Below are 16790 nucleotides of genomic sequence, written 5' to 3' on the forward strand. Positions count from 1 at the left end.
CTCTTTAAAAAAAATAAATAAATAAATGTTTTTGTTACTGGTCTACTCAGAATATTCCAGCACTTCATTTCACAATTACCATTTTATTCTACTAGTCATTCTCAACTAATGAACATCCAAATTCTCTGCTAATTAAGTGCTTTTAAAAGTCACTTTTGGGTGAGATGTTCAAATTAAGCCCTGGGTCAGAGTGCCCTCTGGTGGTTTCCCAATAATGCTTGAACAAGAACTGTGTAGTGAGTTTTTCATGAAGCTAAATGTATTTAAATTAAAGAAGCATCCCACTTTACGAATTTTAAAATGTCTGCAAAACAGACAAATAAGTAGATCTTTCATAAAATGTTACTGATGGTGGATAACAGATTCTTATCCCTGGGGGGCGGGGGAGGAACAGAGGGCAGGAGATGCCGGTGATGGAATATATGCTTATTTAGCAAAATTAAAAATCAGCAACCCATGAAAAGCAAAATCCCAGAAAGCACAGTGTTAATCTACACTTCCAGTAGAATAAAGTCAAAGTTAATTCTCCAAAGCATTGACACGTAAGTATGTGGATGTGGGCGTCTTGGGTAAATCCCTATTTAGTAGAGCTTTGTACTTGGAAAAGAAGAAAATCTTCGTCATTATATTTTGATTTGTTTTTCACTTCTTTCTACATTTATAACATAGCTAAAAATTTGTAGAATTTTGGATGTAAGTCAACCTGAAAGAAAACCAAACATTTTTCAAGAATACACCATCGACAAAGCTGGTAAATATTTCTGATTTATCAAGTTCAATCAAACTTGTTTTTTTAATCTTTCCAAATGAAATTCATATTAATGGAAAAAGTAAACCACTTAAAAATATTTCCTTTGGGTAACAGAGGGTCACCATTATTATTTCCTTTACTCTCTCCTAGTCACTATTCCTCACACTTCACTGGCCACTTGAAACTTCAACTAGCAAGCAATGCTATTAAGGATTATATATAAGCTAATAGAGGCAGCAGAATTATCTATTAACATTCTCCTAACACTAGTCTAGTGACCTTAACATTTTAATCACAGAGCTGCAGCTGTTTGCACGTGTTCTAAAGCTAGCATAATCTTTAAGACAGCCAGGAAAAAACACCCTCAAAACAAATTACATAATATTCTATCTAGAAAAATTTCCAGGAAAGCACATTCTTGGGTGAAAGAAAACCACCCCTTTGTCATTGTGATGCACTGAAAAAAAGCTTTGGAGCCTGATAGTTTGGCTCCTGGCTCTCCCACTTGTTTGGGTAGGGTTTGAGTCACCGTAAAATATAATTATACTCCTTCTTCAAAGGATTATTTTGATAATTTAATAAGAATGGATGGAAGGGTCCTAGCAGATAGTAAAACCTGATTAAAATATCACTAATTTAATTATTTCCTAGAAGCCAATTGAAACATTATAACATTTATTTTCTTGGTAGACCTTATGAGTTTATTCTCAAAGGCAATTAAAAAATCTCCTTCAGGAAAGCCATGCACGTTTTTATTAATCATATACATACTACTAACAATGCTTGGCTGATGATTAAATCACAGTAGACACACAAAAAGAGATGTTTCTCAACTTATGGTAGGGTTACATACCAATAAACCTACTATCAGTTGAAAATACTCTAAATTGAAAATGCTAGCCTGTCTTAAATATGCTCAGAACACTTACAGTAGCCTACTGTTGAGCAAAATTATCTAACACGAAGCCCGTTTTATAATAAAGTGTTGAATTTCTGATGTAATTTATTGATGTTCTACTGAATATGTATGGATTTGGCACTATGGAAAAGTCCTAAATTGGAAACTGTACATAAATGAAAGACTAAAAGCGAAAAAGAAAAAATAAAATAGGTTTCTCTAAATGAGAATGTCAAATCCGGAATTACTTTATATAAAAGTACACATTCTAATATATGAAAAGATATTTTATCATTATTACTTTACTATACATTACTGAATATACCAGACTGCATTTTCTCAAATGGCAAATGAGGCACATTTCTCTTTGATTCCCCCAGGAACCTCAGCATCATCTGTCTTTTGGAGGATTCAGATTCTTACGACATCTGTGATACCTTGAAAAGAAGAAAATACTTGGAATAAGATGATTTTAATAAAAATTATTCCTGATAAAAATCTAACTTCTATGATTATTTTGCTATTGGAACTATTTTTTTAAAAAAATCAATGAAACTACGTATCAGGCATTTCTTAATAATAAGCCATATTCTCCCATTGTGAAAATTTGTTTTCTTTTCTTTACGTAATCATTTTTTTTTTTTCTAGAGACTGGGTCTTGCTTTATTGCCCAGGCTGAAGCGCAGAGGTTATTCAAAAGCTCAATAATAGTGTACTATAGCCTCAAACTCCTGGCACAAGGGTTTCTCCTACCTTACCCTGCCTAGCAGCTGGGACTACAGGCACACCAACCACCACACGTGGCTAAGTTGTTGACTATTAATTAAATTAAGCATTTGAAAGAGTTTCCTTTCATATCTTGAGGATAATTTCAACATGGTAACCTAGATGACTGACTTTGAATTAAAAACTAATGGTTTTTTGTCTTAGTAGTAAAGAAATAACACATCTGGTGAGATTTAGGCTTCCAAAACATAAAGAAACATCACATCGTGAACATGAACGTGTTCTGTTAAAGTTTTATTTACAAGGGGCTATTTTCCTCTAAATGGAGGTCTTTATAAATGCAAAATCATGTTTTAATATAAAATAAGACATAACTAGTAATATGTCTGTGGAAAGATGTGTAATGTCCTGCAAAATGGAGGGATTGCAAATCAGAACCGTGAGGAACCTTTTGTTTTTGAGATCACAAACATGTTAAAAATCATAATGCCCAATCCAAGCACAGGTGTGGTAAAATTAGCAGTATGAGACCCGACTGGTTAAAAGTATAAACTTTTACTTCAAAATACTTTTGAAAAGCAGTATGATAAGATGTATCAAGTAATATTCATAATTCTTGACCCAGTAATTCCTCTTCTAGCACTCTGTCCCAAAGGAATATAGAAAAAGTAGTTAAAATATTAAGGAAGAACACAGGAGAAAATTTACATATACAGTATGATTATAACCATGTAAAAATAAGCAAACTAACAAAACTTATGTATAGATATAGAGAAATGAAATGCATTGTTAGCAGTGATAGTTTTTGGGTGATTTCACCACGGAGAATTTTTCTTTTTGCTCCTCTGCATTTCCTTATTTTCTTTACTGATTTAAGAAACATTTCTGCATAGAGTACATGTGTTTTTGTGATTAGTCATCTTCAAAAATTTCCCTCTGGTCAGATTTTGGCAAGTTGGTCAAAAGTTAATTTTTGTTTTCAATTTTTTGCTAATGTGGAAATTCGGTTTTATACTATAAATGGTAAGACATGTACCCTATGATCTTTAGTTGTTGTGATTAAGATATCTAAAGCATTTTTTTGCTTCAGGTTTCATATAGGCAACTTCCTGATACACTGATTTTATTTTTCAAAATTTGCAAAATACAGGAATTAAGTTGAAAAGAATGAAGTACAGCTGTATATACTAACATGGAACAGTAAGTTGTCAAAAAATACACACAGTAAAATACCATCTGCATAAACATTTCTACATGTACTTATGTTGGCATAAAGAAAATTCTGTTTTTTTCTAAAAGGTTCCATTGACATACCAGATAATCAATACCACTAGTACAACAGTGTCTCTGAAAGGCATTCTCTCAAAGCAGGGAGAATGCTCATCAGAATAGCGGTTCTAGAAGGAGTTTGGGAAGTCATTAACCTCTTGAAATTATTTGTAAAAATTTTGAATATGTGTTTTTCTGGGCAGTGGATTCAAAACTTTTATCAGACTCTCAATGAAGTCTGAGACCTTCAGAATGCTAAGAACTATCCATTAAAAGTGTCATTCAGCATACACTGTTCAACTATATTTACTACTCAAGACTGAAAATGTTTGAGACCAATAGCCCTAAACTGAACAAAGTCAAGTTCTAAAATATGCTCAATGTCAAATGGCATTTACAGATATCTTATCATGCATGAATTTTAATGTACACTACAATCACTAGCCAAAAGCAAGCACCTTAATTTTAGGATGACCTTATTCTATCATCCAGATTAGGAACCTTGCAGACACTATTAATAATTAATACAAGAGTTAAATTGAGATTGCTCCTGGCAAACCAAGTTATATTGTTACACTTCTTAGATTACACAATGACTCAGTGACATCTGGAACACTGGTCTACAGCTCTTAACCCAGAAAACTTTACCTCCTGGTTCATGCTAAGCTAGGTAATCAAATCTGTTTCCTACTGATGGAAGTGGCTAATTTTTGTTGTCTCCATGGGAAAATATTAAAGTAGTTTCTTAAATAAAGTAGTACTGTTATTCATGCATTTGTAAGATTGTCCTATATTTCAGAAATTTAGAATTATTTTCTCCTTCCTGCCTGCCTGTCTGCCTGCCTCCCTCCCTCCCCCACCCCCCACCCCCTCTCTTTTTCTCTCCTCCTTTCTTTCTTAAAGAGTCATGGTCTTGCTCTAACACCCAGGATGGAGTGTAATGACACAATCATAGCTCACTGCACCCTCAAACTCCTGAGCTCAAGTGATCCTCCCACCTCAGTCTTCTGAGTAGGTAGGACTACAGGCATGCACCACCAAGCCCAGCTAATTTTTAAAAGTTGTGGGGGCCGGGCACAGTGGCTCATCACTGTAATTCCGGCACTCTGGTAGGCCAAGGTGGGCAGATCAGTTGAGCCCAGGAGTTCGAGACCAGCCTGGGCAACATGGTGAAACCACATCTCTACAAAAAATTTAAAAAGTAGCCAGACATGGTGGTATGCATCTGTAGTCCCAGCTACTCAGGAGGCTGAGGCAGGAGAATCTCTGGAACCCAGGAGGTGGAGGTTGTAGTGAGCCAAGATCAGGCCACTGCATTCCAGTCTGGGTGACAGGGCAAGACCCTGTCTCAAAAAAAAAAAGGTATTACGAGAATCAGAATCATTTATCTATTTTAAAATGTGTGAGCACCTACTATGTGTAGATCCTAATGATTCTGTAGTACACAAAACAAGATAAAAATCCCGACTTTCATGGATCTTACATTCCAATACAGGATATAGGAAAATACGATGAATAAGCTGGTCAGGGAAGGCTTCATTGAGTAAAAACCTGAAGGAAGCAAGAGAGCTAGCTTTACTCATACTGTGAGAAAGAGTGTTCTATGCAGACAAACAGCAAGTATAAAGGCCCTGAGGTGGAAGGAAGGACATGTGCAAAAGCAGAAAAGAGGCCATGTAGCCAAAATACATGAAAAAGGAAAAGACAGTAGGGCATGAGAGCAGAGAGGTAATGCAGGACCAAATCACGTAGGTAGTTGTAGGCCTAGAGTGTTTCTGAGTGAGATAGGAAGCTATTTGAGGATTTTCAACAGAAAAATTCCAAGAACCAGTGAAGAGAGATTATTTGACTTTTTCTTTTCCTGAGTGGATGCCTTTTATTTTTTTTTCTTGCCTGATTGCTCTGGCTAGGACTTCCCCAGTACTATGTTGAATAGAAGCAGTGAGAGTGGGCATCCTTGTCTTGTTTCTGTTCTTCAAGGAAATGATCTCAGCTTTTGCTTGTTCAGTATGTTGGCTGTGGGTCTGTCATAAATGGCTCTTATTATTTTGGAGTATGTTTCCTCAATGCCTAGTTTGATTTTCATCATGAAGGGATGTTGGATTTTATTGAAAGTTTTTTTCTGTGTTTACTGAAATGATCATACGTTTTTTGTTTTTAATTCTGTTTATATGATGAATCACATTTATTTATTTGCATATGTTGAATCAGCCTTGCATCTCAGGCAGAAAGCCTGTTTGATCACGGTGAATTAATTTTTTGATGTGCTGCTAGATTTGGTTTGCTCGTATTTTGTTGAGGATTTTATCGTCCATGTTTATCAGGGATATTGGCCCATAGTTTCGTTTTTTTGTTATGTCTCTGTCAGATTTGGGTATCAGGATGATGCCGTTTTTGTAGAATGAGTTGGGGAGGAGTCCTTCCTCCTCAATTTTTTGTTGTTGTTGTTGGGGGAATAGTTTCAGTAGGATTGGTACTGGCTCTTTGCACATCTGGTAGAATTCAGCTGTGAATCTGTCTGGTCCAGAGCTTTTTTTGGTTGTTGGTTTTTTATTACTGATTCAGTTTTGGAACTCATTATTCATCTGTTCAGGGTTTCAGTTTCTTCCTGATTCAATCATGGGACGTTGTACATTTTCAGGAATTTGTCCATTGCCTCTAGATTTTCTAGTTTGTGTGCTTGGAAGTGTTCCTAATAATAGTCTCTGAGGAATCACTTGAACCTGGAAGACGGAGGTTACAGTGAGCCTAGATTGTGCCATTGCACTCCAGCCTGGGGGACAAGAGCAGAACTCCATCCCCACCCGCCCCCAACCCAAAAAAAAAAAAATAGTCTCTGAGAATCTGTTGTATTTCTCTGGGATTGGTCGTAATGTCACCTTTGTCATTTCTGTATTACTTTTAACCTGGCTGTCTTTATTTTTAAAGTGGATTTCTTATAGGCAGCATATAGTTGGGGCTTGCCTTTTTTTTTTTTTATCTAATCTGACCTCAGTGCCCCATCTCATTTCAATATCAAGCTATTTAAAATGCTTCATCCTCTAGTTTTCAGCACTTTTACTTTTCCTCTGCTATTTGCTCTTATCTTACTTTCTTCATGACATTTTACTTTTTTACATTCACTTTGAATATTACTGTCCCTCTTAGCACAACTGCATATAATTATAGTTTATTAGGTATCTATTAATGTTATATTTACATTTTTAGGTGACTTTTTTTGGTTAAATCTTCTTCTCTGGATTATTTTCTCTTTGTTAAGGATGTTGTCTGGATGTGGTGGCTCATGCTTGTAACCTTAGCACTTTGGGAGCCCGAGGTGGGTGGATCACTTGAGGTCAGGAGTTCAAGACCAGCCTGGCCAACATGGCGAAACCCTGTCTTTACTAAAAATACAAAAACTAGCTGGGTGTGGTGGTGGACGCCTGTAATCCCAGCTACTCGGGAGGCTGAGGCAGGAGAATTGCTTGAACTCAGGAGGTGGTGGCTGCAGTTAGCTGAGATTGTGCAACTGCGCTCCAGTCTGGGTGACAAAGCAAGACTCCGTGTCAAAAAATACAAGAACAAAAACAAAACCCAAACATCTTTTTTGTAATTTTCCACAATAATTCTAACACAGTATCCTTAATACAATGTATGGGTACTAAATTATTGTCTGATGGAATACTATCTCACCTAATTGTCTTCACAGCTTCTTTAAGGTGTTCAGTTCCTCTTTGAAATGGTACTTTATGGAAGTTTTTAGGATGCACTGGTAAATTTCCCAGTGATTCTTGGAAGTTTTATTTCCAGAGTTCAGCTACCAGGTTATATGGGTTTATTCAGTTCCATTTTATCCAGGTAGGTCACAGGTGGGTTAAGATGTTCCTCATTATCAGATTCTTAATCAAGGTCAGCAGATCCTTAATGAGCCAGAAGTGTTGCCCCACTTCATTCAGTCTTGAAGCTACCTGCATCTAATTATTGGCCTCACCCAAGGTGGGTGAACTGGGAGTGTAAGTTGTATGACTCTAAAGAATCAATGCTGAATAGGCCAGTGGCTAATAAGTATCATTGATTAGATTATCTCATGTCTGAAAATTCAAAGTGTTTACTATTAAATCTGTGGGCCAGGATTTCATGCTTGTAATCCCAGCACTTTGGGAGGCCGAGGTGGACAGATTGCTTGAGCAGTTGGAGACCAGCATGGGCACATGGCAAACCCCATCTCTCCAAAAAATACAAACAATAACAAAAAAATCAGCCAGGTATGGTAGTATGCTTCTGTAGTCCCCGCTACTTAGGAGGCTGAGTCTTTAGTCTCCCTTAGTTGGCATGAAAAAAAATCAAGTCATAAAGTATTCCTTCTAATATAATCTTCCTAGAACACATCATTTGAGCAATATTATTGTTGTAGGACTTTCTTCTTAGGTCAGCTAAAGACATACAACCACAAAAAATTAGGCTTGCAGACAATTTGAAGGGTGAGGAAAGACAGGGTTTATTGGGTGAAAAGGAAAAAACTCAGCAAAGCAAGAGAGGTTCCTGTTAACAGGCCCACATCTCACAGATTGAATCCCCAGGTTACCACACCAGATCACAAGAGGCCAGGCTCCTTTTCCCTGCAAACAGCGTGAACTTCGCGAAGCTCCATCCCATTTTCCCAGTACACAAGCTGGTCGGAGTTTCTCTGGGGACCCTTGTATCTCTATAGAGTTCCTGATGGTGTGTCTGTTACTTTTCTCATTAATTCGACCTTAGTAACTGTTCAAATTCTTTTTACATATCTAAAGTTAATATACTATCTTGATTTATCTTGGTGCTTCCTTTTCATCTCCCTTGTCTCTAGATTCTGGAGTGCCCCAAGAATCAGTCCTTGGACCTCTCCACTTTTCTGTTCCATTCTCTAGGACAGGAATCTCATCCAGTCCCATGGCATTAAATACCATCTGTGTGATGATGACTTCCAAATCCATCTGTGGTCAAGACCTGTCCCTTGACCTCTAGACTTACATATCCAACTGCCTACTTGACATGTGTAGTAGGTATCCTTAACTTGGTATGTGTCTAACTGCGCTTCTGATGGTCCTCCACAAACCAGCTTCTCCTGCAGCCTGCTCTCTCAGTTAATGCCAGTTCTATTCTTCTAGCTGCTTGGGCCAAAAACCTTGGTACCACTCTTGACTCCTCTCTCTGTCTCATACCCAACATCTGGTCTATTAGCATATCTTGTTAGCTCTATCTCCAAAATGTATCCAGATTTGACCACCTATCACCATTCCCTCTGCTGCTATTCTTGTCCAAATCATCATTCTTGCCTGTTTTGTTGAAATAACTTCCTAACTGGTCTCTCAGCTGCTTCCTTTGCTTTGCTGCAGTCTGTTTGTAGCATAGCATCCAGAGTAACCTACTGTTAACACTTCCCTTGGTTCTTGTAATTTTTCTGTTGAAAATCCTCAAACAGCTTCCTATCTCACTCAGAAACACGCTAGGCCCACAACTACCTACATGATTTGGTCCTGCATTACCTCTCTGCTCTCATGCCCTACTGTCTTTTCCTTGTTCTTGTATTCTGGTTACATGGCCTCTTTTTTGCTTTTGAACATGTCCTTCCTTCTACCTCAGGGCCTTTATACTTGCTGTTCGTCTGCATAGAACACTCTTTCTCACAGTATCAGTAAAGCTAGCTCTCTTACTTCCTTCAGGTTTTTACTCAATGAAGCCTTTCCTGACCAGCTTATTCATTGTATTTTCCTATATCCTGTATTGGAATGTAAGATCCATGAAAGTCGGGATTTTTATCTTGTTTTGTGTACTACAGAATCATTAGGATCTACACATAGTAGGTGCTCACACATTTTTAAATAGATAAATGATTCTGATTCTCGTAATGCCTTTTTTTTTTTGAGACAGGGTCTTGCCCTGTCACCCAGACTGGAATGCAGTGGCCTGATCTTGGCTCATTACAAACTCCACCTCCCAGGTTCAAGAGGTTCTCCTGCCTCAGCCTCCTGAGTAGCTGGGACTACAGATGCATACCACCATGTCTGGCTACTTTTTAAATTTTTTGTAGAGATGTGGTTTCACCATGTTGCCCAGGCTGGTCTCGAACTCCTGGGCTCAACTGATCTGCCCACCTTGGCCTACCAGAGTGCTGGAATTACAGTGATGAGCCACTGTGCCCGGCCCCCACAACTTTCAAAAATTAGCTGGGCTTGGTGGTGCATGCCTGTAGTCCTACCTACTCAGAAGACTGAGGTGGGAGGATCACTTGAGCCCAGGAGTTTGAGGGTGCAGTGAGCTATGATTGTGTCATTACACTCCATCCTGGGTGTTAGAGCAAGACCATGACTCTAAGAAAGAAAGGAGGAGAGTAAAAGAGAGGGGGTAGGGGGAGGGAGGGAGGCAGGCAGGCAGGCAGGCAGGCAGGAAGGAGAAAATAATTCTAAATTTCTGAAATATAAGACAATCTTACAAATGCATGAATAACAGTACTACTTTATTTAAGAAACTACTTTAATATTTTCCCATGGAGACAACAAAAATTGGCCACTTCCATCAGTAGGAAACAGATTTGATTACCTAGCTTAGCATGAACCAGGAGGTAAAGTTTTCTGGGTTAAGAGCTGTAGACCAGTGTTCCAGATGTCACTGAGTCATTGTGTAATCTAAGAAGTGTAACAATATAACTTGGTTTGCCAGGAGCAATCTCAATTTAACTCTTGTATTAATTATTAATAGTGTCTGCAAGGCTCCCAATCTGGATGACAGAATAAGGTCATCCTAAAATTAAGGTGCTTGCTTTTGACTAGTGATTGTAGTGTATATTAAAATTCAGGCATGATAAGATATCTGTAAATGCTATTTGACATTTATTGAGCATATTTTAGAACTTGACTTTGTTCAGTTTAGGGCTATTAGAGTCTCAAACATTTTCAGTCTTGAGTAGTAAATATAGTTGAACAGTGTATGCTGAATGACACTTTTAATGGGTAGTTCTTAGCATTCTGAAGGTCTCAGACTTGAGTCTCTGATAAAAGTTTTGAATCCACTGCCCAGAAAAACACATATTCAAAATTTTTACAAATAATCTCAAGAGGTTAATGACTTCCCAAACCCCTTCTAGAACCGGAAACTGTAAGGAACTTAAATCAACAAGCAAAAACAAGTAATTCCTTTAAAAAGTGGGCAAGGGAACATGAACAGACACTTCTCAAAAGAAGACATACAAGCAGCCAACAAACATATGAAAAAATGCTCAACATCACTAATCATCAGAGAAATGCAAATAAAAAAAATCACAGTGTGATACCAGCTGATACTAGTTAGAATGGCTATTATTAAAAACAGAAAAAAATAATAAATGTTGGCAAGGCTGCAAAGAAAAGCAAATGCTTACATACTATTGCTGGGAAAGTAAATTAGTTCAGCCACTATGGAAAGCAATTTGGAGATTTCTCAAAGAACTAAAAACAGAACTGCCATTCGACCCACCAATCCCGTTACTAGGTAAATACCCAAAGGAATAGAAACTGTTCCACCAAAAAGACACATGTAATTGTATGTTCACTGTAGCACTACTCACAACAGCAAAGACATGGAATCAATCTAGGTGCCTGTCAATGGTGAACTGGATAAAGAAAATGTGGTACACACACACCGTGGAATACTATACAGACATAAAAAAAGAACAAAATCATGTCCTTTGCAGCAGCACAGATGCAGCTGGAAGCCATTATCCTAAGCGAATTAACACAGAAACAGAAAACCAAATACCACATATTCTCACGTGTAAGTGGGAGCCAAACATTGGGTACACGCGGACACAAAGATGGAAACAAAAAACACTGGGGACAACAGGCAGGAGGGAAAGAGGTGAGAGAAGGCTGAAGAACTACCTATTGGGCACTATCTCACTGCCTGGGTGATGGGTTCAATCATACTCCAAACCTCAGCATCACGCAATATACCCTTGTGTACCCCTGAAGCTAAAAATGGAAATAAAACAAAAAAACAAATCCTTATTTAGGGTCTCCTAGAAAACCACATCTAAGACAGCATCTATTAAAATACATACATACATATATACATAGTGAAAGGCAAGCTTAGATAAAAAAATTTACAAAGCATATAGCTCATATAGCACTTTGGTCTGTAAGTTTTATACCTTAATAAGACAACCAATTTGCTTTTTAAAAAATAGGCAAAATATTTCTACAGATGCTTAACTGAAAACAAACAAAAACCAAAACCCAAGCATATGAATGGCCAATAAGCACATGAAAAGATGTTCAACATCTAGGTAGGTAAACCTCTATCTCTATGAATAGCCCTACCTCATATTATACCCAATTCCCTATAGAGAACATAGAAATAGAGAACACTTCTATTTTATATTTTAAATACTTCTGCATAGTTTAAAAATACTTTTTAAAAATGTGTGTTTTGGCCAGGCGTGGTGGCTCACACCTGTAATCCCAGCAATTTGGGAGCCCAAGGCAGGGGGATCACTTGAGGTCAGGAGTTTGAAACCAGCCTGGCCAACATGGTGAAACCCCGTCTCTACTAAAAATACAAAAAACAGCCAGGCATGGTGGTGTGCGCCTGTAGTCCCAGCTACTTGGGAGGCTGAGGCACTAGAATCGCTTGAACCCAGGAGGCAGAGGTTGCAGTGAGCCGAGATGGCACCACTGCACTCCAGCCTGGGCGACAGAGCAAGACTCTGTCTCAGAAAAATAAAAATAAAAATAAAAATAAGTTTTATACCTTTTAATAAAAACGTATTTAAGAAGAAGTTATATATCCCCAGTTATTAAATTCATGATGAGTCCCACTCTTTTGACTGCTGTAACTTAAGAACTGTGAAATATTTAGTAAATCATCCTTCTATATATTAAATGAGGTTTAAAAAGAAATGGTCTGACCAGGGAAAACAAGCTGAGAATGAATGAATGAATCAATGGATGGATGGATGGACAGACAGAAAAAAAAGAAAGAAATGGTCACTGACATCCAGAAACCAACACTTGAAAATGACTCACTGTCCGTTCTTTTTATTTAATACCATTTGTTTATGATGCTATCTATTTTTTATTTTTTTTAAGTTAGATATGTGCAAAAATTAGGAACATCTATAGCCTGTATTTAAATATTTCTCATTATTTGATTTTTTTTTTTCTTACATTCTTTTTTTTTTTTTTTACATTTTATTTCTGTTGACTTTTTCATTCTTTGCTTTCATATGTTTTTTCTGCATTTCATATTGTACAATCTGTTTTAGCATTCATAACCAATCACTCTAAGTATGTATTGACGAACAAGACTGATAAAGACTAATTAATCTAAAATAGCATTTTTTATCATATGTAGATATCAACTTAATATGTGTTGAATGATAAGTGATTACACATAGGCTTATTTAAAATTCAGCAAGATGATACATCTACAAGGACAAGGCCTATAGATAAAATTTCTCTTTATACACATAAACTAGTCTCTGGGGTTTTTCTGCCAAGCTCTTTATTAGGACAGATATTGGGACAATCAATTCCATCTAATTAAAGTCAATTTACAATAAAAAATGCCTAGTAATTTTGGTGGGAAAAAAATATCAGGAGATTAACTAGCAGTCAAAAGCTGATTAGCAGTAAGATTAAGTAAATAAGATTAAACATAGTTAGGGTACTAGACACAAATGACTAAAGATAACATGCTATGTTTTAAGACTCCTAATTAGTCTCCCTATCATCAGTCTTGTCTCCGTCAAGTTACATACCTTTAGAGTGATTTGGTTATGAATGCTTAAAACAGATTGTAGCAATATGGAACATGCAGGAAAGAAACAGGTACTGAAAGCCATTACAGAAGTTGAAACAAGGTTTCAACAGAAATACCTGGATAATGTGATACAAATCAAAAATAAACATGAGAGATGTTAAGAATCATAAAAAGAAATCTCAGGATATAATGAGATGTAATGATTTAAGATACAGGGCTATGAGATGGTTTCCTAATTTGTTTGCACATATCCTAACCTTACAATTAAAAATATAGGGAAAAATCCAGATAGCATGCATAAACAAAGTGGGTATTAAATAAGAAAGAAGGCCGGGAGCAGTGGCTCACGCCTGTAATCCCAGCACTTTGGGAGGCCAAGGTGGGCAGATCACCTGAGGTCAGGAGTTTGAGACCAGCCTGGCCAAATGGTGAAACCTCGTCTCTATTAAAAATACAAAAAATTAGCCAGGTATGGTGGCACACATGCCTGAAGTCCCAGCTACTTGGGAGGCTGAGGCAGAAGAATCACTTGAACCTGGGAGGTGGAGGTTGCAGTGAGCTGAGATCACAACACCACACTCCAGCCTAGGTGAGAGAACGAGACTATGTCTCAAAAAATAAATAAATAAAATAAATAAGAAGGAAAAATCAAGGAAGGAGATATGAAAGAGAAGCAGGAATTGAAAGACCATGTTGGCCCCCCGCCTCAAAAAAATCAATATTTTTCCCTGGGAAAATGATATAAAAAATCACTTTCATTATAGAGATTATTAAGAAAGGGGCTTCTTAAGACAGGATTTAACAATGGGCTATGTTTTGTTATAATAAATTAATATTCTAGGTGCCATAATCTGACCTATTAGTAATTTCCCCCACACACTTCATCTGAAATGCTGTTTCCTTTGCCTGTGAAGTTTACCCCTCATTCTCAATGGGTTAACTCCTAACCCTCCTTCAAGACTCAATCACACTTGATTTAACCGTTTATTTACTCCACTATCTTCCCTCCTTGACTATAAACAATTTGTAAGTGGGGATTATGTTTTACATTAACCAGCACTTAGAGCCCCTTGATAAATGTATATTCATTAGTTCTATAAATGTACCCTGCCATAAATATGCCAGCCAGTGCTAGTTACTGAGTTAAACAAGTAAGAACAAAGTTTTGTTCAAACTAGCTGGGCATGGTAGAGTGTGCCTATAATCCCAGCTACTTAGGAGGCTGAGGAAGGAGTATTGCTTGAGCCCAGGAGTTCAAGATCAGCCTAGGTAACATAGTGAGACCTCCTTCTCAAAAAAAAAAAAAAAAAAGTTTGTTCAAATATAGACAACAAAAACATCTTATAGTTTGGTATGGAAGAAGACAGATACAAAAGAAAAAAATCAAAAAAAGGAAAACTAATTAATGCCAGAGTCAAATGGCAGGTAAGAATCGATGGAAAATGTGAGTATTTGCAAACATCAGGGCAATTATAGTTTCCAAGGGAACTGAGAACAACATACACTGCCCAATCATTTGCTGTACCCCAATGTTTTTTGCAATAACTCAAAATCTGATAAAGAAATTGATAAAGGGCTGAAGACACAATCAATTACTTTACAGGAAAATGAACAAAAACAACATATTAAATGAATACATCATAGAATGTAAAAATTTTCAAGAACTCTTACAAAATTCACTGAAAACTCTGGTTAAATTTCCCCATTAAAATAAAGAAAAAAAGAAGTACTATTTCATTTTAGCTAAATTATATGTAAATCTAAAAGTACAGTGGCAGTGGCTCATTCTTATAATCCCAGCTGAGGGAGGAGGATCACTTGAGTCCAGGAGTTTAAAATCAGCCTGCACAACACAGTGAGTGAGACCTTGCCTCTACAAAAGAAAAAAAATGAGCCAGGCTCGGTGGCTCACGCCTGTAATCCCAGCACTTTGGGAGGCCGAGGCGGGTGGATCACAAGGTCAGGAGTTCAAGACCATCCTGGCTAACACGGTAAAACCCCGTCTCTACTGAAAATACAAAAAATTAGCCAGGTGTGGTGGCACGCGCCTATAGTCCCAACTACTCAGGAGGCTGAGGCAGGAGAATCGCTTGAACCTGGGAGGTGGAGGTTGCAGTGAAACAAGATCGCGCCACTGCACTCCAGCCTGGGTGACAGAGCAAGACACTGTCTCAAAAAAAAAAAAAAAGAACAAAATTAGCCAGGTGTGGTGGCACATGACTGTAGTACTAGCTACTCGGAAGGCTAAAGTGGGAAGATCACTTGAGCACTGGAGGTTGAGGCTGCAGTGAGCTGAGATTGTGGCACTGCACTCCAGCCTGGGTGACAGAGCAAGATCCTGTCTCAGAAAAGAAAAAAAAAGTACAAAATAGTAGGTGATTCTACTTGGGGTTAATTTCCTCATGTAAAATACCACTTCAGAAGTTTGTTATTGCAAGAAAATCTATGTGTTCCTTTACTGTATCTAGTAGGGATTGAAGAAAAGAAAAGAAAAGTTACCGTCCATGAGGATACCAACGGTGCTTAGTAGTAAAGAACATTTTGCTAAGTTGTTCTATCATAGGTCCTTCCTCAAGGTGTTCAACTTTTTCTTCCAATCTGGTTTTCAGCACTTGATCATGTGTTTCTTCATTATTATGCACAGGATCTGGCCGAGGGATAGGCTACAAAATAATCAGTAACAAACATAATGAAGATGTGGGAATGTTAGCCAGCATTTATTTGAGATTACAATAAAACAATTATCACACTCAGTAATTCACTATAGTACTTTAGGGTGGGCAAATAAGTTATCAAAACAAAGTTTCACTTAGTTGCATTATTCATTAGTCACAAATATTTTTCTTCTCACACCAACTTTTAGGTTTCTTTTCTAATAATAAAGTTCTTACTTAGGCCAGGTGCAGTGAGTGGCTCATGCCTGTAATCCCAGCACTTTGGGAAACCAAGGCAGGAGAATCACTTGAGTCCAGGAGTTCCAAAGCATGAGACCAGCTTGGACAACACGGTCAGACAAAAAAAATTTAAAAACTATCTAGGCATGATGGCATGCACCTGTAGTCCCAGCTACTCAAGAGGCTGAAGTGGGAGGATCACTTGAGACCAGGAGGTCAAGGCTACCTGTGATCACACTACTGCACTCTAGCCTGGGTGACAGAGTGAAATCCTGTCTCAAAAAAGAGAAAGAAAAATAGAAAGTCCAGGTGTGGTGGCTCATGCCTGTAATTCCAGCACTTTGGGAGGCCAAGGTGGGAGGATCACTTCAGTTCAAGAGTTCACGGCCAGCCTGGGCAAAACAGTGAGACCATGTCTCTACAACAAATAAAAAAAAAAGAAAAAAAGAAAAAAACAAAGCCCTCATTTAATGTTCTTATTTTTCGCAGTAATAAAGTA

General features: G+C 37.6%; 1 protein-coding gene across 7 annotated transcripts in view; it reads right to left on the bottom strand.

Moving 5' to 3' along the window:
- Positions 1 to 1484: 1484 nt before the first annotated feature.
- The window catches only part of MRPL42 (mitochondrial ribosomal protein L42), a 50276-nt gene continuing 34970 nt past the window's right edge, over positions 1485 to 16790 (bottom strand). For 3 of the 7 annotated variants that reach the window (XM_030819857.1, XM_030819856.1, XM_030819858.1), the window contains exons 6-8: positions 15897 to 16060; positions 5055 to 5195; positions 1486 to 2086 (exon numbers count right to left, since the gene is read on the bottom strand). In XM_030819857.1, coding sequence (XP_030675717.1) covers positions 2041 to 2086; positions 5055 to 5195; positions 15897 to 16060 — 351 coding nt within the window. In that variant the 3' untranslated portion in view covers positions 1486 to 2040. Of the gene's footprint in view, positions 2087 to 5054; positions 5196 to 15896; positions 16061 to 16790 lie in introns of all 7 variants that reach the window. The other 4 variants (XM_030819860.1, XM_030819859.1, XM_003259667.4 and 1 more) reach the window with 4 other exon arrangements.

This window comes from Nomascus leucogenys, chromosome 10 (assembly GCF_006542625.1).
Source record: "Nomascus leucogenys isolate Asia chromosome 10, Asia_NLE_v1, whole genome shotgun sequence".
In the NCBI taxonomy this organism is placed as follows: domain Eukaryota; kingdom Metazoa; phylum Chordata; class Mammalia; order Primates; family Hylobatidae; genus Nomascus; species Nomascus leucogenys.